Here is a 24,100-nt window from a genome sequence, read left to right on the forward strand (position 1 = left end):
GCCCTCTGTAAGGGCTACTTTCCTCGTTATTCATGTTTTAGTTTGGTGCTATGCTCCATCAGCTTTCCTGCACAAATTCCACACATAACCAGGAAAATACAAGCAACGATTTCACACATCCTCTGTCATTAAGTCTTGTCTTTCAGCACACCCCATCACCTGGAAGTTGCCTGTCTCAGGTAAAAAGCAAGAGAAGAGCTGTTTCATGCTCACAGTTCTCCTAGAAGGTGACATATCTAATATTTCAGAAAAAGAAAACAAAACCTGACAAGGCAGATGAAGAGGCAGGAGCTGGTATTGCAGCTAGGAGACTGAAAATGGAGAGAAAAACAGAGTTAGAAACATCTCAAAAACTTTTGACATTGGCAGATCACATTAGGAATTTAGGACACACCAGCAATTCTGCCCTAAGTTCCTATGCAGATGCATCTCAGCTATTCTTCCTTACTCTTCCTTACTCTTCCTCACGTGTTGAAAAGCATGGCAAGTTTGTCCACGTTGTGAGTGAGACTGGAGAAGCTGAAACATTACATATTAAGGTGTGGTTTTCTACATCCTCGCTCCCCAGGTACACACGTCCAGAATTGCAGCAGAAATCAATCAGTGTTGTGACAAGAGTTAGGTAAACATCTGTCAGTTCTGCTACATGCTACATCCGTAGGTTTCTCTTCTGAGAGGGTTTCTACTGTTGCTTGTGCTTTTCCTAAGCTTTTCTTGTTTACGAGGATTCCCAAATCTGCAAATTTCCCAAATTTCCCCCAGGGACAGGGGACACAAGGTCAGGTGACACAAAGAGGTCACTAATTCCTGAATTGTACCCTGATTTTGAAAGAGCGTGAGCAAAAGTGCCAGGAAACAAGAAAGAAGTAAATAATAAATAGTAATATTAAAGATGAAGTACATTTATCTTAGTTTCTTGGGAAACCTCCATAAGGTAAGTACAGGAAAAGACACAAAGTGATGGTGTTGTTAATACTGGAGCCCTGACATAACCTGTGAAATGAGCTTGGATTAGACAGACTCTTCTTAAACAGTAAGGATGCAATTGCTACATGGACTTTAAACACAGGAAGAAAGAAAAAGATTATGTTTACTGTAAATACATTTTCATGTACCATAATGCCCAGAAGTAAAATAGAGACTGGATTTATTCTGAAACATGGTCAGGAGTTTTAAAAAAGGCTTTTGTATACCCAAACAAAGGGAGCGTGGGAAACAAGCTGTGGAGTTACTTAAATGTCAAGGATTGTACTGTACCAGGTAAACCTGAAATGTAGCAGAGGGATTCTGTTTCATAAGTGAAATGTCATTACTGATGGGTACAAATTATACAGGAAAGATGGAAAGGAAAACAGAAGTAGCACTTCGTCATATGCATTTACAGCTGCAGCAAGACATAGTTCAGCTGCAAAGAGAGTGGTAATGAAAAATAACACCAAAGAGAAATTGAAGTGGACATCTGCTCCAGCCTGCTCCAGTGATGTACAGCCTCTCTCAAAGCAGTCAGTACCAGAGGACAGTGTGCTTGTGTGGGCAGCTGAATTCCCCACATCTGTTAAGAAACATAGCATTGGCCAAAGATGTTCATGTGTTACATGAAAACCTACTCTAATCTAGAAAGTACAGGTTGTTCACAAACAAATTAAAAAATCCCAACAATCTAGGAAGTGCAGTTGAGAAGTTAAAAACAACACCAATGAACAAATTACCTGAACATAACACAGCAAAGAGTTTATTTGTTTCACTTAGAAAATGTCTTTGGCATAAAGTCACTGGACACACGTACGTTAAGTATACAAGTGCATCCCAAAGGAAGCATAGAAGGTACGCATTCAGCCATGATGCTCTTCCAGAACCATTCCCCATTTCACATCAGAAATAGCGAGCTGCAAGCCCCAGTTTCATTCCTCTTTTTCCAAAACCAAGACTGGCCAGTATAGTCCCATGGTACACCACATGGTCAGCAAACCTGGGCTGAATGACCAACAGTGAACAAGATCCAGAGAACAGACAACCTCTTGGGATTGTCCAGGCTCAGGAAACAGACTCCAAAGAGAGCTGACCTTGTTCTTCCCAATAGCAACAATCAAATATCTTCCATCTTTCCCACTCCCTTGGAAGGCTAATGACTTGGTTATGTTAGTTCCAAGAGCTGGCTTCTTGTGCTAGGACAAAATGACATCTTATTTGAAGACTGCTATAGGCGCTGCTACACCATCAGCTTCCATTAAGAGACTTCTAAGAGAACTGACGATCACTGCTTCTCACCCCTCTGCCCGCAGCACCATCAACAACATTGTATCTGGAAAGCGACAGAGGTTCATTTTACAGGTAGGATCCTAGTACTTATGAAGAACCACAATTAGCAAAATTAAGGCAGTCACGTCACCAGCACTCAGACCTGTTGCCATAGAAGCAGCCGAATGTCCAAGTTCAGCTGATCTTGTCTGCAGGGAAGAACAAGTTCCACCAGAGTCTGAAACATCCACTCTGGATCAGCAAGGTTGCGTGCATCCCTTAAGAGTCACGCTGAGTTTAAGAAGCAGATTCACATCATGCAAGAAAGCAAGTTTGCTCTCTTCAATTCAGTAAATTAATAATGTGTAATAAGCCTGATGAATTCTACTAGACTCTGGAGTCAAGGCATGAGATTAGACTTCTATGACTTTCAAACAATAAAAGTAGAGAAGGGAATTAAAAACGAATGAGCAAACACTACATTTTAGAAACTGGTGTGGCATCAAAACATAAGACAAATTGATGAGAGATTCTCACTAGAAAGGAGATCCTGTTAGTTGACAAGGCTAAAGAAAGTGCTTTCGCATCTGCCATAGGAAAAAGAAAGTAAAGCGTGTTAATCAGCAAGCATAGAATAGAAGAAATAGTGAAATCAGCTTCTCGGGTGATTTAAGTTACTCCACCCAAGATGAAGCAACAAAGAAAAAACCTAAAGAGGCAGAGGACTTCCTGGAAAACCTGACCAGATATATTAACACAGTACTAATTAGTAAATTAGCCTATTGCACAATTTAAAAAATAAATAAATATCTTAAAAGTCCGGGAGAACAAGGAAGTACCAGGTGACAACATTCCTATCAGAACAAAGAACTGGAACCACATTGGCTTCATAAATTTCTCTTGAATCTCTGCTAACAAAGTAAAATAAATACCAGGAGAAAAAAAAAAAAAAAGGTTCCAATCATTTGGAGAATAATGGAAGCATGGCAAAATCAAGCCATTTTAGATAGTACATACATATATATAGCAAATAGCTTTTGGCACATAAACACTGCACCCGCAGCCAACAGGATATCTCATGTATTAACTTACTTCTGTGTCCAAGTGATGGTGTAATTTCCAACACCTCTTCTCTTCCATTACCAGGAACAATTTTATAAAACACTGCTGATAATAGGAGCTGACAGACCTAGCAGTAAAACTACAGCCTGTTCCCAGAAGGCTATATAGAATAACTATATAGAGTCACAAGCATTTAACCCACTGAGTGAAAGTGTATTTAACAGAGAGCATAATACCTTTGGTATTTTAGGGTCTCAAGATATTCTACAGGTTAAAACCAGAGTAAAACAAACCTTGTTGCTGTTCAAGTTAAATTCACTTCCAGGAAAGGCAGTTAATCAGTCAATCAATCCATTGCATTTCATCATCAACTACAGGCAGCTGTTCTAATGTAAGAATCAACATTGCAGTCCAGCACCTGGAAGAGCCTTTAGAGCAGCTTGTTCTGTGCTCGTAGTGCAGCAGTTGTCATTGTTGTGCACTGAGATAAACTCAACAGTGTTTCAACACAAAAAAACCTAAACCCATTGCTTCAGATGTCTGTATAGTTTTCTGGCAAACAAGTATGTTACCTTTCAGTTGTCTACTATGATTAGGATTTATTTTTCTTAGATATCACAAGAGGGCTTATTTATGACTAGAGAGTGTATAATTTAGATGGCAAGAAAGCAGAGTGAAACATCAATCTGCATACTGAGGAAACAAAAACAACCTGCTTCTCCACTTTGTTAGTGGCAGAACTGGAAAAGAGCCAGCGAACCTGAGGGCAGTGGTGTTGAGCACATCCCCTGTAATGAATAGCTTCACATACCGTGAACCTGGAGCTTGGAAACATGATGGCTGAGGACACGTATGATACAGGTCTGTAAAAAGTGGCAAGGAGATGAGGAATAGGAGTGGTCATTACTACATCTGACAGTGGGATAATTAGGGTCACCCGATGAAATCATCAAGTAAACCATTAAAATTGCCTGAAGACTGTTCTTTTTAATACTGCACAATGAACTCAGGGTCCACTGCCACAGAACACTGTGGAGGCCAAATGTACAAAAAGGATTTTAAAAAAGGACTAAGTGCATTCATTAAGGCCAGGTCCAGAAGGAACTGCCAGTTCAGAAAGTCCACAGACTGCTGGAACAGTGTCAGAGAAAGACTTTTGTACCCAAGCTTTATTTTTTATGCTTCTGTGATCACCTGTTACTTGGTGCCCTAGAGAGAGGATAGCAGATTAGATGGCCTTTGGCCTGATTGCATGCAGCGTCTCTTATGGATCAAAGCCCATGATTTAGGCATTTTTTAGAGCTTGGAAATGTTAACCTGAGGGGAAAAAAAGAAAAAGAAGGGAGCATTTGAAAAGCTTGTCTGCCTGCTTTGCTTCTTTTCAGCCTCAGAGATGTGCTCCTTAATCATACAGTTTCCATGAAGGGTAAAGTACCGCTCACTTAGCAACAAACAGGATTTTATAGCAGCCATCGAAAGCTGTGTGACTGCTCCCAGATCTGCCCACTCTCCCATGTAAGGCATTTCTCTGACCCAGTCTCAGCTGCAGGTTAAACACTCCCCTAATACTCCAGTGCTTCTTTTTAACAGATTATTGCCAAATCGCTTTGTTTGACTACTATATTTACGACACGAAATAAACAGTTAAGATACTAATCCATTGGCCTCTTCTGGCTAAACCCTTCTCCCCCAAACACTAGTTTCTGTGTGGATAAGTGACAATAAGAATCTACAGGAAGACTCCTTGAGGACAAAGCATTGCTATGCTGTCTGTAAACATCACTGTTTCACCCAGAATTTGCCACTGATTGGACTCTGACTTCCAGCCGATCGGGCCAATACATTTCTGCAATGCAGCCAAGTAAACAATGCAACACAGTGATTCTGAGTCTGTAACTAAACAGACTGAAGTAGCAGCATAAGTAAGTCTGAAAATCTGCATTTACCTGGACACAGAGCAAGCTCTGAGACCAGTCATCACAGTTGTTTTTATGTATAAAATCTATATGCACACACACGTATGGACTAATACATTCATCATTAACCCTCATTTAAGGGACAGACCATCCAAAGTCTATGCTTCACCCAGTAAATAAGATTTAACTGGGGGTGCCAGCTGCATCCAGGATCACACAGTGGCTTGACAGACCACTGTGTAAGGACAAATCGATAAACATGTTACTAAGCCAGCTTGTTCAGTCTTCAGTTTCCCATGCAATCAAGATAACACACAGGTAGATTGTTTGCTTTTATCGCTTGCAGTGGAGTTTGGACCCAGGTTACCTGGAATGAAAAGAAGACAAAAAAATGTTACTATTAAGTAAATAAGATCCAGATGAAGTTTGGACTCAAGCTTTAATACTTGTTATTTATGATACGCCTCGTGTTAGACCAACATCACTCCACATTCTCTTGGGGTTTTATTTCCTCATTCTGTGAAATGAAGACGTACTAAAATAATAGCAAATACTATTTGCTATAAGCCACTGGAGAAGTAATTCCAGGCCTTGGCCTGTACCCAGGCTAATGTCAGTGGAATTCTCAGATCCCAGATGGTGCCGTAAAGCAGTCTGGCCATGACTTGAGTGGAAGGCTTTCCAAGCAGTAAAGGATGAAAACAAAAAAGAAAGGTCAGGTCATCTCATCCATCAGATCCCAACACACATTCTCACTGAGCTTTTCCCATGTTCAGTATTAAACATCTCAAGCGGTGATATTTCCACCATTTCCTTTGCAAGAGAAATCCACAGACCTCAGGGTCCTTCAGTTAAGCAGCATATAACGCCGCCCAAATTTTTATCTTCTTAAGGTTTATTCCATTGCTCACTCTATATATTTTCTTCTCCAAATATCTGTACTTTTTAACACTTGCACTTCATTGCAGCCAGATTCTGAACCGGATGCCCCAGCAGACTTTTTTCAAGCGCTGTACTTAAGCGTGTTTGCAGAAGCTCTTGCAAGTAAGTGAGCTCTGCTGCACTCAGGGCTCAGCTAGGCTCACACAACGTATATCACATATATTCTGAGGCTGCATGTACTGAGGGGGGCAGCTGCATGGCTTGCAGCCACTCTGAACAAGGGCAGACCCCACTTACATATTTCTACAGAGGGAAGGGATAGGTACATCTCTCATGCAGTTGGAGCCAATGATCAGTACAGGAAAACTGCCTGACGTTACTGAGAAGTCTCAACCATGCTGAAATGAGGAAGAATTCAATCCAAGCACTGCCCTTGAACTGGGCTTCAAGTGAATTATTTTCATAAAATCATGGAATCATTAAGGCTGGAAAATATCTCTGAGTTCATGTTGTCCAGCCATCCATGTCACTCTTTTGCTTGTGGGTATTTGACCAACATTTTCCTCACTTGTACGTGATGGTAAAGAGAAGACCTCCCTCTCCCCTTCTGCATTGCAATTTCTGCATATCCATGTGAGAGGCTGCACTGCAGCCTGCTCTCCCTTTTGTGGTTTTTCTATATGCTACAGCCTCCTTCCCACAACAACACGTGGCATTTCATACTAACTGTTGTACCCCTTAGGCCCATTCTGTACGTTACTACTAATCTTACCATTGCCCCTATCTCCTTGCCACCCCCATTCCCCTCCTTGTCTGTTATCATGTTCAAGACCTTCACATTTACCTTCAAAAGCATCAATACTCCTTCTCACCTCAGTCTCAGCTCCCAGCTCCTTTATTCTTCTCACTCTTCCTACTCTTGTCTTCTGGCCTTTTCTACAGATCCTGCTACGGTTGGAGCAAACACAGTCCTTGTGTGTACCCAACATCATTTCCCTCTCTCTCTTTACAACAGGAGCTAAAATGTCCAGTTACCACCAGTCTATGATCCCACTTGGGCTGAAAAGCACTGGTGATAACTAAACTGCTTTTTCTGCCCATCTAGACTGCTACTTGCAGGGAAGAAACAAAACAAAAAGCCAGTGCCTTCCAAAGGCACACTGCTTTGAAACCCTTGCAGTATTTCTAAGAAACTGCACACAGACATCAAGTGTCTTTGCTGATCACAGCCTGCCCAGCAGCAGCATAAAATTAACAACATTCTGGTCAGGTTCAGAGCTGTTGTTGTTGTGCTTCGAAGCAGGCAATAGTGAAATTCAAGAATTGTGTTGATTTGATGGTGTGGTTTAAGCAAACCTTGTAAGACAAAACAAAATCTCCATGCACTGTGGTAGAACACCACCCCAGGAAGTTAATTAAAGCATGTAATTCAGAACATTACTGTCTGTATTTTCCTTGTGTTTTCCCTTCTTTTGCCCTTGTGTTTTCCAGGCTCCCCATTCTAACTTGTAGTTACCATTTTCTAGCATGTAAATACCCTGCCAGATTTTCAGAGACTGTTCAAAATAGTTTCACCCCACCCCAGCTTGCACTCTTTTCAACACCATTTGCTCTTACAAGACTGAACTGGACATTCAGTCTGCTTGAATAATGTCTTACTCTGAGCTTACTCTGCAAGCTACTTGGGTGTAGATCTGGTCTTTTGGTGCATTTGCAAGGTGTGATGTGTCTCTGTGGTACAACAGAATCACAGAATTAATTGTGACTTTGGAGGATGTGTGTACAGGCAGGCCCAAAGGGCTTAAGTGTGCTGTTTAATCTTCACAAAAGGTAGGGGTAACTATTTCAAACTGTGAAGCTCTGAATAATTGCATCCTAACCTGACTGTGTATCTAGCACCATCTCCCTCCTTCATTTCCACTTCTTTCCTCCCTTCTGCCACTCAGGGTATTGCAGCATCAGTTCTGACTAGGTCTGCTCAAGGACAACTTCAAGTTTTAAAACATTACTGGTCAGTTTCCTCAGAACAAAAGGTTTCCTGTTTTTATCTTTAAGATGGAACTTTATTCCATATCCATGTTCAGGATGCTATTAAATCCTAATGAAGCACATGCTGCTAATCAAGTAGCTGCAGTATCTTCAGTGGTAACTCAATTTTTCCTTTCTCCTGAGTCTCATCTCCCTAATGTGCCCTCTGCCATCTCCATTCACTTTGGAACCACCGGGCTAGTGAAGCTTTCTTTCACAAGTAGTGAGTCAAATGTAACACAGAGTGATCTTCCCTCAGCCATTTACATGGGATGACCTAAGCCTACTTTCACCACACTTCAAAAGCTGTGGAGTCTCCCAGTGTCACTGGAGCAGGAAATCTCATTTAGCACAAAGCAAAGCAGGAAACATTTGCATTGACTTCTTGGAAAGACTTGTCAGGAAGAACACAGCAGGAAGGTAGGAGAACGGAACCTCTGCTGATTCCCTGTATTTTCAAAGTGGCTTGCCTGGAACCAGCCTAGGTCTCCCAAGGTCAGTGTTTTACGTTCTCCTTTATTGCCAGCTCTCAGGAAGTTGCAGTGACAATTAATAAAACCTGAATATAATAGCATGATTTTGTCCTTATGGAAATAATCCAGACCAAGCTGGCATAGATTTACTCTGTTAAAAAGGAGACATCCCTGCTGCCCTGACCTGTGCAACGCCCAGAAGGGCTCAGCACCCCAATGTCCAACTAGAGAGATCAGTCTCTCTCTTGCCTCAATATGTACATAATTTTGCCACGTTGCCATATGGTGGGAATGGAGGGCTGTCTGCTTTAAAGCAGTCGACAACAAGAAACTTGGGGAATGTCTGATATTACGAAGAGCTGACAAATCAGAACTTCCACAATTCTCCATTTCTGTCACTAGAGGGTAGTGCAAGTCCTCAGCTCTGATCCTCTGAAAAGAAATGCCCATACATCTCCCTATAGGTCTATGAATTTTCTTTTTCCTGGTCCCGAGGAATGGGGCCCAGCAGCACACGCTGTCTGCTCATAAAATAAAGTGATGTGATGAGAGGGTAAAGACCAAGGTTTACTTTTGCCTCCCCAAATGCCAAACACATCCCAAAATGGGTCTACTATAGTCTCAATCAATTTATGCCTTCTTATATTTTTCCTCTCTTGCGTTCATTTGGCATTTTTGAGCCTGTCCTTATTTAGCCAGAAATACTTCTAAGAATTCAATCAATCAAAACCTGGAACCTTTCTAGTACTTTGCTTTCCTTTTTGCTCTCCGGGGAATATCTTTCCACATCACATCATGGCAGACTTAAGGGAATTCATGTTTTCACTCCCACATTTTGAATTTATCAGAGCACAGCATGGCCAGACAAGTTGGGAAGAAATTTTCCTCCCTGAACTAGTTTATTTTCCTGCTATTGCAAGATGAAATGACATCCAGCACACCTCAATGGGAGAGAAGGACAACCAGGCTTAGTCCTTAGTTTTACTTCAAACTGACAAAGCACCTGGAATGTTGAGATGTTAGCAATGAACACATAAATTAGGAGAAATTGTTATCATTTGTTTATCCAACCAAATGAAGACTTGGAAGAGCTCAGCGAATATATCAACAGCTCCTTAGCAAAGAAGGGAAGGTTCAGATCTAGTGCTTCTCCATAGCTCCTATTTTCACGACCCTCTTTTTCATTTCAAAGATAAGGGAGCAAGTTTTAAAAACTTCCATCTTCTCACTTCTTGCTCTCTTACCTCAGCAGAAACTTGTTTCCTTCCTCACCAGAAGCCCTGGCACTGTAAACACACTTGACAAAAGCCAAATGATGTTGGGGGGGTTACACTGGAAGTCTGTCTGCACACTAACCACTACAACACCAAGCACATTGTTGCTGCTTAACTGTACATGCAACCAGTTTTTCACAAGGAGACACTCATCTTTCTATCCCACAGCTGCTCAGTGGGAAGCATCAGAAAGCATATACATGAGAAGTAGCAATATTACAGTAAGAATGCCATTAAATTGCCTTTGGAATTATGCTTAGTTTGATGCAACTTCTGCTCTTCTTTGATCCTGTTCATTTTAGTACAGAGGAAATAACAGGATCTACTCAGGAGCCTGTGTTGAATACATCTGCACCAATCAACCAAACTCAGAGGCAGCTTAAAACCACAGTAGCAGAACGTGCTAATAGGAGAGGTTTTACCTGAGATGCCTTCAGCGCTCCGAACGCTGGCATGGCTTGTGCTGAGCTGCTCATATTCCAGTTTCATATTCCCAAGGTCTTCCCCTGAGTGTCCTTCACTGGCAAAAGAATTTGCTTCAATGCTTGAACCTGGAGATCGTTTGGCCTTGCGACCAAAAATCCCACTGGCAAACCGCTTGCCTTGCTTTGAGTTGGCCTGTGCATCTTCTTTCTTCACATCACGAATGGACTCTCTGGACTTGGATTTGTTTTTCAGGTCCATGTGGAACCGGGACAACAGTTTCTGAGGGCTCCGATTCTGCCTGCTGAAGTTCTCCAGAGGTGGTTCAATCTCTGGGAGCTCTTGCTCTAATGTGATTAAGTCATTCAGAAACTGATTTAATCGTTTCTTAGACTCACTTGTTTCTTCCCTTTCCATATTATCCTGATTATCCTCCCTGTGTCGTGAAGCCCAGAGCAACATATCACCACGAGTTGCCCCTGCCACTAAGCCGTACTTGGGATTAATGATCTTCCGAGCCACGGTGGAGGAATGAAAGCCTGATTTCCCAATTCCATGATGGTTAGGATTAGCAATACCCAATTCCTTGCAGAAATTTACTTCCTCTGAGATAGCGTAGAGCTCACGAAACTCAATGTCAAACATCTCCACATGCTGTCCTGTCAAGACTAGTAGGATGTTTCTGTCAATATGGGATGAACTCCATGTGAAGCTAAGAATAGGAAACAGAATCGTAAGATTCTTGCATACTTGACCCAGCCCACCCAGCAATATGTGAAACACCATGAGAATACATAGCATTGTGCTATTTGCCAATATGGGTCAGGATAGATAGGTGAAGTTGAGTATTATTGTTCTTCATTAGGCACGCAAACAAGATCTGGAAGAAAATACCTGAAAACTGGTACTTTTTAACAGCATATCCTCCTTTTAGAAAAGCAACTGCAAGAGTCTCCAGATTGGAAACCTCTCTGAAAAGAACTGAGTACAGTGGCCCATGCAGTGTAGCACCATCTCCAGCACAATGAAACAATCCACTGTCAGGGACTTGCTCCTGGGAGCAGTTTGTGCTCTACGCTACCTTCTCTCTTATTTTACTCCAATTTCTACAGATGCCAAACAGATTACAAAGAGGAGGATAAAAAAAATGATCGACATGAGAACAAGACACACACGTCATTATTTATATAAGAAGAATGTAGCTCTGCCTTATGCAAGAGCAACCCACCTGTATGATCCAGTGGCCACCTTTTCACCATCTACCATCAGGAATCGAGATGCCAGTGTACCTCTGATCTTCCCTGTTTTCATGTAGAACCCAACTCCTGTCACAGAACGGATGCGGATGTTCTAACCAGGAAGTAAAAAAAACCAAAATTTCACAATAAATAGGGCAGAGAATTAGATAATTGCCAACTCCAAGTCTTCACACATCACTCACATTATCTCATAACTTCTGGGACTACAGCTCATCATTAGACACCAGAAATCAGAAGGGCTGCAGAAAGGAAAGCAGTGTTGAAAACTCTGTTGTTGTCATCTTTCAGTACAACTTACTCCTATGCATCAGTTTATAACCCTGTCCAGTAAGTCAGCATCTCTGTAACCGTCTGCTGTCTTCAACTATTCATCTTAGCCCACTGACAAGACAATGCTTTCCAAATGAGATAATCCACCATCTCTAGTCCTGTGCTGTACATCAGAAGGCCCAACCCAGTTCAGGGAAATGAAGCTCTGAGTCACATCTGTAGTCTCTGAATCCCAATCCCTATTCCATAGCATCAGTGAGGTCTTTTCCAGACAATGTTAGCAGAATCACAAAACCAAGGAACTTTGCAATGCCTATGCAATCAAAAAGACTCAGAATGTATGAGGCTTAAATTAGGTTATTTTAGGCTTGTGTTCTGATCCCAACAACATATAGTTTGATAGAACTGGGCAAATTACAGGACTAGGCTATTTAATTATTACAGAAGGGGTGAGCAAACAGTTGTACCATTCAAAACATATATAGATGTTTCCTGCCTGTTACAACAAAGGAACCCTGACATCATTTTGCTAAGAACACCAGTTACAGTGTCTACCTACATTCATCTCTGTTCAATGGAGAGTGAAAAACACAGAATTTTATTCTGAATAAAAGATGTAGGATAAGTGTCCCAAACAAATCAGCAAAGAAGTATTTCTGCAGATAGGGAAGGCAAAACTTCTCATGAAAAGTACTGAAGTAGTTGGAAGAAGGTATTATCTCTCCTCAAACCTCCTGTCTCACACCCTTTTAGCCACTGAATCTACAAATTATAACACAAAGCAGTACAAGAGACAGAGGAAAAAAAAACCTGATTTCAGGTTACCTGATTTTCTACAACAGACATGCATACACATCGTATAAAAACATATTTGCATGTTAGACTGTGAGCTATTCTGCACAGACCAATGCTGAAGTCCATGGGTCCTGACTGCTCGAGGATGAATTGCCAGACAGGTGTACATACATATTGCCTAACATTAAAAAAACAATAAAAAAAAAATAAAAAACCCAATGCTTAAAAGCACTCATTGCCAGCAAAGTTTGGAGCAAATTATCTTGTCACTCTGACATACAAATTTAGACCGTTTTCTTCATACCATCTGTTTCTCTTAAGAATTCTTTAACAATGAAAAGCTAAAAGGTATTGTGATCTGGAGTAATAAATATAGGGTTAGGAGTCAGACAGTCTCGTGTAATCACAGTTCTGGCAGTATTCCCTGCTATGTTCTGTGAAAGCCAATTCACCTTTGCGTCATTCTTCCCCCATCTGCAGAACAGGAGAATCATGAGGATTTGGCTAAGGCTAGCACAGCCTCAGATCCCACAAAGAGCTAAGTACTATTACTGCGAACCTAATTGACAGCTTAAATATCAATAGGCTGTAGAAATCAGCATGCAGGAATGAGTGATTAGAAGAATGTGGATTTTTGTCAAAAAAAACAGTTTTCTGAATATAACTCTTACCTTTTGAATCGGTTCCTATTTGCTTCAGTAAAATACAGTGGTGGCAGTACAAATTCTGACTAACAGTAACTGATGATACTACTGTTTTGCATTCATCTACTGCTTGATCTGTCTGCAGTCCTGTGTGGGCATTAGCTAATTAATCCTCCCAACACCAATGACAGTATTATCGCCCTGTTTTAAAGATGAGAAACCTGAGAGACAAAAAAGATGAAGTGACTTGCCCAAGGCCTAGCTAGCAGTGAGTCATTTGTGTGGGATGCTGAATGCAGGTTGGGTAGAGCACAAGAGAAAGGCTGCCCTTTCCAGTATTTAGAATAACATTCGTAGACTGGCTGGTCGACTAAAAATAATTGTCTTTTTTCCTTGCTGAATAAAGCTGGATTTGGAATTTGCCACATCATGGAATCTTGACTGGAGGTGTCAGTGAGGACATCTGTCCTTCAAATCAGCTGACAGCTCTGAAATGTCTTATTCCTTTCTGAATTGAGTAGTACCAGCCTGTGTAAGCAGACTGCTTCTTAGCATGAAACAAGTGTGGATTTTATTGTGTTTGTATGTTATATCACCTTCTTTAGGAAGAGAGAAATCACATTCAAATTTTTGCAGTAACTGAGCTATGTTTAACATTGAAAAAGGGGATAGAACCAAACAGCTGAACACATAAACCTCCTCGAACAAAGTAGGCACAGGAGTGTATAAATGCATCTTGAAATGCAGAAAACAAGCACTAAGTCATATAAAACACCGAGTCACTTAATAGGTTATTTGTATAATGTTTCCTACTTGAAGGATCTTGGAGCACTTGAAGACTAATATATCAACTGTACAGAGAAAGAACAAGCCTGGATTCACGTACTGAAGATTACACAACAGAAGTGGAAAGACAAATATAAATGAGGTGAGATTTCAGCCATTTTCTTTGGGCACTAACGTTACTGTATGAACAAGTACTTGGGGTAAAGGATCAGTTCGTTTCCAGGTAGAAGAGACCTTTCCAAACCTGTACTCTTGCAGCAACTTGCTTAAGTTTGGTTATATCCTGCCTCATGTAGGCAGCAGTCTTTGTTAGGTTTCCACATTTCCTTTACACAGACTTACACCACTCCTCATTGCAAGCAGTGACTAACAACTCTCTGGCAGCAACTTAATACAGACTGGTAACACACCAGCCTAATTAATTCACACAGTAAAGGAATCAGTCTTTCTTGATTTATTGTGACACATTTTTAAACCTTGTGCTGCATCCACACAAAGTTAAATTAGACTCAACTGAGAAAGTCAGTAGTACACTGTTACTGACACGTAGTTGACCACTAGCAGATCCAAGCAGGAGTGCCCACAAGCACGGGGTTGGATATCATGAGGTACGTGGGATGGACTCTAAAGGTGGGTGCTGCAAGTATTTTCACCAGGGAATCCTCTATGTCCCTTTGCTCTTAGAACTTCTAGCAATTGATATAAATGTTGCAAAGGAAGCAGAAATCTGTGTTTCCTTTGGGATGAATGGCAAGAAAGATTTAAATCAGATAAAGGACAGGCAACAGACCATAGCAGTAGATGTTACGTGACAGTAGCTCAAAAGTCCCTTATACTGACTGAGGGTTTTTTTGTGTCTTTCTAAAAAGAGACACCTGTAAATTACTGTTTTTGAAAGGTCACGAGCAGTCTAGTAAAATTTTCTAACAGATAATTAAAACAAAACAGCACTGCAACACATCACATTCAGCTTCTCCGTTGAGTTAGAATTGAATGAGGAAATCTGGAAGGTAAGACAAGAAAAACTGAAACAAAATTGAAAAAAAATCTTTTAGGCAGAAGCCTGTAAGACTACCTGGAGAGAGGAAAAGAACTCTTTGCATGTTAGGAAAATGAATGTAAAAATTAATATCAAAGTGAACTTCCTGCAGATACCACATTCTCTGCATTTCCTCAGAGCTCTAGGTGAACTCCATGTCTTTAATCAAAAGTGTTTTTCATTGAAGACTTGATTAGCAGAAGCACAGGGAAGAAAACACCTCTAAAAACTACTGACAACCCTCACCTTCAGGTCAACAAGAGGACATTTTGTGGGGCTATGAATTTTATATCTATGAGAACTTTGATTCATTCTGATCTCAAAAGAACACCCTTATGTCAAATAGAACACCTAACATAACAAAAGTCTGGCAAACCACGTCCTGCAGGCTCAAGAAGCCACATGACTCATACAAATAAGACATGCTCACATTAACATCTCAGGATGAATGCACAGATGATTGAAGTTAAATGCATTTTTAACGAACTCTGGCCTTCATGCAAAATGTGAGATTTTCTCATTTCAAATGTGAAGTCAGTGAATAGTCTTTGTAGAGTGTGATACAGTCTTCCTACACCATTTTCCTTGCTGTGAGACTGTGGGAGGATGGTGATACCTTGCCATCTTAAAAAAATAGCCAAGAATTTTGTGAAAATGCCCTGCATTACATGTAGACAAAGGGCAAAATCCAGTGTTAGCAGTAAGCCTCCCTGTACTGGGAACTGTTAACTGTTCATTCTGCATCGGGTGAAGGGATCGATGGAGGACAAGAACAAGAATCACAGCAGTCTGAGCATCTGGTGATGACAGAAGTCAGAATAAGCACCCTGAAGCTGCAGCAATGCCAACCGATAGTAATGTGTCATCTCTTTTTTTCTCACATGAGAATCTGACATTAAACCTTCAAGTTATCTCCCACATTGCTGCAACTTTCTGTGGAAAAGCCAGCACTAAAAATGCAAAACAACCCCAGACACGTTAGCTCAGTGAGGTGGGGTAAGTCCTCAAGTGAGAGATTACATCTTGCTTGAGATTCCTTGGTTATCCAAAACCTGGTGTCAAATTATGATGATTTCTCACCCAAACAGCAGCACTGATACATCCAATAAAGCTTTGCAGGAAAGCGCGACCAACAAGCTGCTGCTCATCTTCTTGACCCTTATAGTCACACTGGCAACGGGAACTTGGGCAGGATGGTAAGAAGCCATTATTCTTGAGAAACAAGTGACCTGCTTTTCCTTACAGAAAGGCTCTTCCCAGTCTTTCCATAGCACCATAGAACGGAATAAACTGCACTGACCTTAACAAAATTAACTAAAGCCTCCTTAGCTGAACTGGAAAAGGAATATAATATCTCTAGGAGAGGAATTTATGACACAGGATGACACAGCTGGGAAAACAAACAAAAAAAAAACTTAAAGGACAACAGACTGTGGGTTGAAAATTCGCAGAAGAGTGAGGAACTTAATTAAAGAAAGATGTTAAAAGGTTCTTCCTTGGTGGAACTCCTTCAACTCAGTAGGAGTCCAAAGAAAAACACAGCAAGTGCTGCTGTGAGAGAAGGGAAGCACAGAAGAGACTTAAGAGTTTTCTAGTGCTTTTGATGGCATCAATATTGAAGTCGTCGTTCTTGTACACAATGACATGGTGAGAAAGGTACTGGAAAACAGGTACCAGAGCAAATGGAGCTACTTGTACAGTTTTCTACCAAAGCGACCTGAGCTCAGACCACAGAACACCTCTGGAGCTTGAAACAGGTCTATTATAACAATGCCTGTGTCTCGCTTTCAAATACACTAGAGGAAAGATGAGAAAGCTGCTCAGCTGGATGTCTTTTCTCATGAAGAAGTCCAGAAACTACGAGCAGTGATAGTTCATAGGAGCACTGTTCAGAAATATGCAATTCATTTTCACCCACATGTAAGATGGTAGTGCTTGAATGGTTAATATGAGCCTCTCTTACCTTCAGAGCTTTTCGTTTGTTTGTTTATAACTATAGAGTGTTTGTGGAAGATCTGCCCTTCCTCCACACAAAATGGGACTTCTTTTTTTTATTTAAAAAAAAAAAACTTCTCTGCAAAGCAGTTGGATCACAAGAGTGGTGAGTCTTGCACCCTGTAGATTGTTTCCAATCTAGTGACTTTTCCAGTATTTGGAATAAATCTGTAGTAGTGACAGTGACTAAAATGGTGAGCAACACAATAGCAGCTATAAACACACAAAAGGATTTCAGTTTGTATGCAATGGAAAGAGATTCTACTGAAGTTGCTTCTGCCTGCCAAGCTAAGCTGCCTACTCTACTGTGGTTCATGTGCTGTGTGAAGACGTACTCCAATATGGAACCGGAGAGCAGTTGTGCCCTACAGTCCCAAATGTTCTCAGGCAAAGGAATATAAGCTTGTTCAGTCCCAGATGACAACTGATAGACAGGAAAGTCTCGATTTCACAAAGTATGTATATGTGTACTGTTATTGTTTGTGTGGAGTCCAGTTACTAAAATAACTACTCTAGAAATCTGGGACTTGCATAGGAGACCTACAGGAATTTCCTCAAGCAAATTTCTTCCTAAAAGAAATATACAGGCCACAAAAGCCAAAAAACTACACAGATCTCTGTTTCAGGTGAAAGGCAAATGATCTCTCCAAATGAGTTACAAGGTTTGTTACAACTCAGGAAGGCCACTCAGCTGCAAAAAATGATGATTCAGTCTTGAATATCTTACCCGAATCTGCAAGTCACTGAGGTCAAGGCATCTGCACATTTCCAGGAAGAGCTTCACACCATCCTCATCTAGGATTATATAGACTGGGATCCAGCGTTTGTATGCTGCATTAACAATATCTCGGAAGATATCCTGGTCTGTAAATACATCCATGACCACTGCAATAATCTAGAAACAAGAAGACAGCAGACAAGCAACTAAATAAAATATTAGGAACTGAGAGGAAAGCCCATTTTAATGGTACAAAATAAAGGAGAGCACTGATAGCAGAATATGGAAGAGTACACAGGTGAGACAGGAGTACAGGGATGTATGTGCCCAAGCATTTCCAATAACCTTGTAATTTTCTGGCATGGCTCCTGCTGCATTTTAAAAAGAATGCAATAACTAACTGTCTTTGAGGGGTCTTCCTCTAAGGGAAGATGGCTATTTCAGCAGCCTGAAAAACGCCAAAGCGAAATACCCATTTTTAATCCAGTGTTGTGAAACTCTCTTTGCCTCCATTAGGATGCACTTAAAGAGAAACACTGATAAAAGTCTAAAAAAGAAAAGTGAAAAACTCAGCCATAACACTTCTCAGAAGGTGAGTAATGGAAGAATGAACGTGCAGAGGAATGGGAGCATGAGTCCTCAGCTATAGTGCACAAAGCAGACAAAAAGAACTCTGCTCTCAGGGCTAGCTTCATGAGGAATGTCATGTACAGCTCAGACATAAACATCTCATAATTGTAAGGAAGAGACTGGAGCACACATTCAAGATTTGGAGGCAAAATGATCACTTGCTCTCTTCACATGTACGTTTTTTCCTGGTATGAAATTAATACCTCTTTCCAGACACAGATCTTTTTATATAAAAGCAAGAAAGCAAAAGGTTGCACTAACATGACAGACAAGCCTGAACATTCATAGGATGAGTAACAACAAAAACAAGATGACTGTGGGCAACTTTTATGCTGACCTTACATGTTTTGTCTTCCTCTCCCCTTCTGTGTCTTTAACGCTATTGGAAGAATCAATTCCCTTTTCCTCCTGAAGGAGTTATGCTTCACAGCATCCTGAAAGCTATGCATGAAGGAAACTGCAGTTCTCCCCATCCCTAGGAACCACCAGCTTGGCAGGTCAGAGCTCTCACGCTGATGGTAGGCTGGGAGTAGAGTTGCCTAAATTCTAGCTTCCCAGGCACCAGGGTCACAGCAACGAGCTGAGCTGTGCTGCAGACAGCACATATAATGTGTGAATGGAGCTGAAGACTACACCTAACAGCAGAATTTTCTTCAGGTGATGTTTGGAAAAGGTGCAGCTCCAGTTGCAGTAGCTCCCTGTGGAAGGGGGGATAATTCTCACCAGGCACTTCTTTCCTTTGAAAATGCCCTTGAGCAAAATGGATGTGGGAAAGTGATAGCACAGTAAATGTCCTCTGTTTTTGTTGAGTCTCTCTGTATGGCCAACAATAACCAACAGCTCTGCTCTGTCACGCTCCTTCTGTCAGCAGTGCTTACACAAGCTGTTCCTTATTAGAAAAAGAAAAAAAGAGCTGACATTGTGTTTATGTCCATCATTAACACGTACATTCCTGATACAGGTGAACTATGGAGGAGGTACATTACAAGCTAATTTTAAGTCCTTCAACAACTTCTCTTAGGTTAGAAGAACTGGATTTCAGCTCCCACCTTGGTCCTTACTTTCTAACTAAATGCAGCAAGAGGCAAGGAATTCTGAAAAATACATTGAAATTCCATCACTTCACTCTTCAACAACTTCACAAACAGGCACATTGTGACTTAAGTTTTCAGGTATTAACTGAGGCATGCTGTGCTTTCTTAACCTTTCACACACACTGGTCTGGACGTCATTACTCAGCAGCAAGAACACCAAATAAAATTCATTTAAAATAAGAACATTAGCATAGAGAATTGATGAAAAATAGACAAAAGAAGTAGGAATGTATTTCCTTTCCATCCCCTCCATCCACAAGACGACAAACGACTGTAAAAACTGAAGCACACTCTGGACAGACCACTGATTATTAGTACTGGCATTGTAATATGAAGGGACAGTTGCCTGCTGGCTTGGCAGCTCTACATCAGTTCAGGCTTGTTTGCAAGACTATGGACTTAACCCACAAATATGGAAACTAAGTCCATAGAAAAAGCTGATGAACTGCCTTACAGATGGTTCTTTCAAGTCTCAAAATGTGAAAGGGGCAACTGCGCTGTTGATGTTAGTCTTTCCAAACCCCTGACACTACAGATGATCTGTCAAGATAACCTAGGAGCGTTCTCAAACACAGCAAGTCAGAGCATGAGCACCTACCCCACGTAGGAGTTTTTCTTTTCTCCATTCCCCTCTCTGCCCTATGGATAATAGTGCTACTTACCTATAGGATCTATAGGTACGCCTTGCTCTTCATGGGTATTTACAGATTGGCAAGCATTAACTTGCCAAAATCATTGCGGCAAGATAGCTCAATTAATGTATGTAAAACACTAATGATAAGCCACCCCTAGACATGTGCCAAATATTACTAGTATCTCTTTAGGGCCACTCCCTCCCAAAAACCAAAACAAAGCTAAACACCAAAACAAACAAACAAAACCCCCACTCTAATCTGTTGAATGAAAAGCTCCTACCTGGAGATTTTATTCTCCAAGTCAGGCTTGATGGAAAACAATAGGTACTTACTTAAGAAAAAGACCATTAAACACTAAAATGGCTGTTAAACCTAAAACCACCTTTGGGCTGGGAGGGGGACAGCTCATCTGGCCAGTGAAAAATATATCTACAAAGAAATTAATTACCTGTGTTCCAGGCACAGGTATTGAAAAGAGCAAAGTTTCCCAGTTACCATACAATTTGTAGAGGCATTTGCAGCAAAGCAAGAGGATGCAAGTCAGAGCATCAGCAAGTCAGAGCATAAGCATTTTATAGCTTCTGGTTCTTCTGTGTGACTGATTGTGCCAGTAGTGGAATAGGATAACAGGGTGTGCATGTAGTGCTGCAAGCAGGGAGTGGAGAACACCCTCTGGTTAAACGTCTCTCTGGAAAATTTTCTGTGTTTCCCAGCAGATTTGCTTTAAACAAGCCTCTGCAAAGGCTGTGCATGCAGAGGGTGAGCTTGAAGAGTGGCGGCGGGGGAGAGTGCTGAATCAGAAAGCAGAAAAAACAGAAAGCAGCAAAACTCAGAGAAGGAGTGAGGCGGCTTATGCTGCTGTCTCCCCTCCAGAGGGGAGATACCAGCTACAAAAGGGGTAATTTCACAGACAGTCTTTCCTGGAGATTTCACCCAGACCTAGAAAAACCTTGTCACTGCCCCCTAACTCTTTCATGCAAACTCTTGGAGCATCATGGCTGGCTTGTTTTCTTGCCAGAGGTGCACTGTCACCACTAACAGTCTTTTCTAGTCCAAGATAAACAGGAGGAACAGACTCATATTGTCTGGACTCTGGCTGCCTCACAGTCAGGGCTGTACTGGATTGCAAACACAGAAAACAATCCAAAACAAACCAGCTGCCCTGTGTTTAACTGGGGTTACCTGCACGTACAGGAGAGGCAGCTGGAGCAGCACCACATCCTGCCTGCCCTCTGGATCATACACTGCAATTGGGCAGGAAAAAAACAAACCATGGCTACAAAATCATAATGGGGGTCTGGGGGTGAACCCATTCCAGACGTCAGCTTTGGCAAACTGCAGTGTGATGGGTGATGAACCGCGTGGAAAACCCAGCCTGGTGGCAATCAGGAGAGCGAAGCACGGCTGGTGTGGTGGTGGGCTCCTGCCACCCCGCGTGTCCCCAGCCCGGCCCTTCTGCCTGGGTGACCAACACGTGGACACAGCCCAGGCACAAATGCACAGAGGCCGCTCCTTACCTTCTGTGCCTGTTGGATCATCTCCCTCACCACCTCCTTCAGGTGGGGCACGTTCTCCTCCTTGCGAGGGTGCGTGAAGAGGGCCACACGGCTGATGCCCCGGTAGAAGGTCTTGTCGGTCCAGCCCAGGTCCAGCGGCGGGACCTCCGTGTCCGAGAGCTCAGGCCAGTAGGCCAGCGAGACGGCCTTGCCGCCGGGGCCCCGCATCACCTTGGCACTCTCCCGCGGGTCTTCATATGCCCGCCAGCTGCCCCGCAGGGCCTGCAGCTCCTGGCTGGAGAGGAAGCCCTGGAGATGCTCCTTTCGCAGGGTCTCCCTGTATGCGGCCTCGCCTCGGGTCACCAGCGTCTCCAGGGCTCGACGTTGCTCCTCGCTATAATAGAAGCAGGCCTGCGCCTCTGTCACCTTCTCGTTGACGTGCGACTCGTCCAGCAGGAACACCTGGGAGTCCGCCATGCTGCCGGCATCCGCAGTGCCGGGAGGCTGTGGAAGGAGGGAAAGGCAGGGCCGGCACCGCCTCACCTGGCCTGCCCGAGCCCGCCCCGACAGGTGGAGCAGCCGCACCGCCCCGTGCCGGCCCCTCACGCTTCTCTGGTTCAATGGGAATATGACTATCCCCTTCATTCTGGCACCCTCCCAGGCCTGCCTGCCTGCAGCTCTGACCATTGGGGGACGGGGGTGGTGCTCCCACAGCATGGTGGGCTGGCTGTCCCTTACTGCTGTGCCTGGCAGGCTTGAGCTGCTGCTGTGGCTTGCAGGAGAATCATTGAATGGCTTAGGTTAGGTTTACGGGACCTCACAGCCCACTCAGTCCCACCCCGTGCTGTGGGCAGGGCTGCCACCCACCAGCTCAGGCTGCCCAGGGCCCCATCCAACCTGCCCTTGACTGCCTCTAGGGGTGGGGCACCGTAGCTCTCTGCACAGCTGTGCCAGTGCCTTGCTGCATTCTGAGTAGAGCATTTTCCCCTAACTCTAACCTAAATCTCCTCTCTTTTAGTTTAAAGCCATCCCACCTTGTCCTATAGTGTGCAGGCGTGTGAATTCAAAAATCTATTTAAAAGGGTTTTTTTTTTTCTTTTTTTTCCTTTTCTTTTTGAAGGTGACTGCATTCATCAGGAATGAGGCAATGCAGGCAGACCATGACAGTGGCCACTGGGCCCTGCTGGCTGCTAGCCGGCCCCCTCCCAACCCACCAAAAGAGCAGCTCAGTGACTCCCAGAAAGCCCAAAAAGCAGGAGGTGGATGCCGTGTTTACAAGCAGTAGGATGACAGAGCGATTTGCCCAAGGCTGCCCAGCAGGCTGGTGTCAGAGCTGAGAATAAAACTGCGCATCTCCAAGACTCTGGCTGGGAGTGTGAATAAATAGCCCTACACGTGTCCCAGCTGAAAGACTGGGGGCTGTTATGTTAAATGATTAATTTTGCGTGGTATGTGATAGTTGCTAGGGGCCCTAATCAAGATGCAGGCCCCATTGAGGTTTGCAGTGCATACACAAAGGATAAAAAGCACTTCTTTCCCCATTGTAGCCCAAGGACAGCGCAGACAGAGATGTGCAAGGAAATGGGTATAAAGGCAAGGCAGTGGTGATATACAAAACATTCAGAAGCATTTGCAGGGCTTTTCATATGTGATTAGCCCTAATTGCTCACATACACAAAATGCACAAACTGAAGGAATAGAGCTGGAGGATCTGCTCTTTGTCTCCTCCCTGTAAACGATCACCTGTGCTCAGTTTGTTATAAAAAAATCCATGGAGGAGGTGAAGCACTGTAGCTCTTCCCTGATTTTCTCCCTTAAAATGGAAGGGAGAGTTTTGGCATTCCAGACTGTCATCGATAGCTTTTCCTGTCATGGAATTCACTTAAAATTTGAAATTGCACTTTGCAGAGCCTACTCCTGTGTCTTTCAAATCTCTTAAAAAATACAATTTCAATATATGCTCCTTTAGATTGATTATCGTGGAAACAGGGCTTATGTGGCAGTGGCGTCTCTATTTGTCTGCTTGTCTGTCCATCTCTATTAACTTCTGAACCCACTGGCTGATTTCAAATAAAGGTGGCAGAGGCATAATTATACCCCTACAGGTTTTGTGAAAATAAAGAGCCTGATAGCAAAAATAAACCCTATCACAGTCCCTTGACAGGGAAAGTTGCGTTAAGGGTTCACGCCTTATTAGACTTCAAAGATTCCATAAAAGTTGGAACGCTAATAAGTTCCTGAACTGTATGAAAAGCTTCAAATGAAGTTTATGCCATGTTAGACACCCCAGTCAATCAACCACAATATACAAATACACAGGAGATTCTGCTTTGTTAGTGTCAGTACTCACTGAACTACTTTTTCCTTCTGCACCAGAGGCTGCCGTCAGCTCTGCAATTTCATGTGGAGCTAAGTAAAATCTCTTTAATCCGGGATGCTCTAT

At 42.6% G+C, this 24,100-nt stretch overlaps 1 protein-coding gene across 1 annotated transcript; it reads right to left on the reverse strand.

Moving 5' to 3' along the window:
- Window positions 1–1,710: 1,710 nt before the first annotated feature.
- Window positions 1,711–22,512, reverse strand: FAM83F (family with sequence similarity 83 member F). The gene is made up of 5 exons (XM_048933393.1): window positions 21,679–22,512; window positions 17,812–17,979; window positions 11,525–11,646; window positions 10,296–11,008; window positions 1,711–5,583 (listed from the first exon to the last, which is right to left on the reverse strand). Exons 1-5 carry the CDS (start codon window positions 22,372–22,374, stop codon window positions 5,519–5,521), a joined length of 1,764 nt encoding a protein of 587 aa, XP_048789350.1. The 5' UTR covers window positions 22,375–22,512; the 3' UTR covers window positions 1,711–5,518.
- Window positions 22,513–24,100: the final 1,588 nt, after the last annotated feature.

This window comes from Lagopus muta, chromosome 1 (genome assembly GCF_023343835.1).
Source record: "Lagopus muta isolate bLagMut1 chromosome 1, bLagMut1 primary, whole genome shotgun sequence".
NCBI lineage: Eukaryota > Metazoa > Chordata > Aves > Galliformes > Phasianidae > Lagopus > Lagopus muta.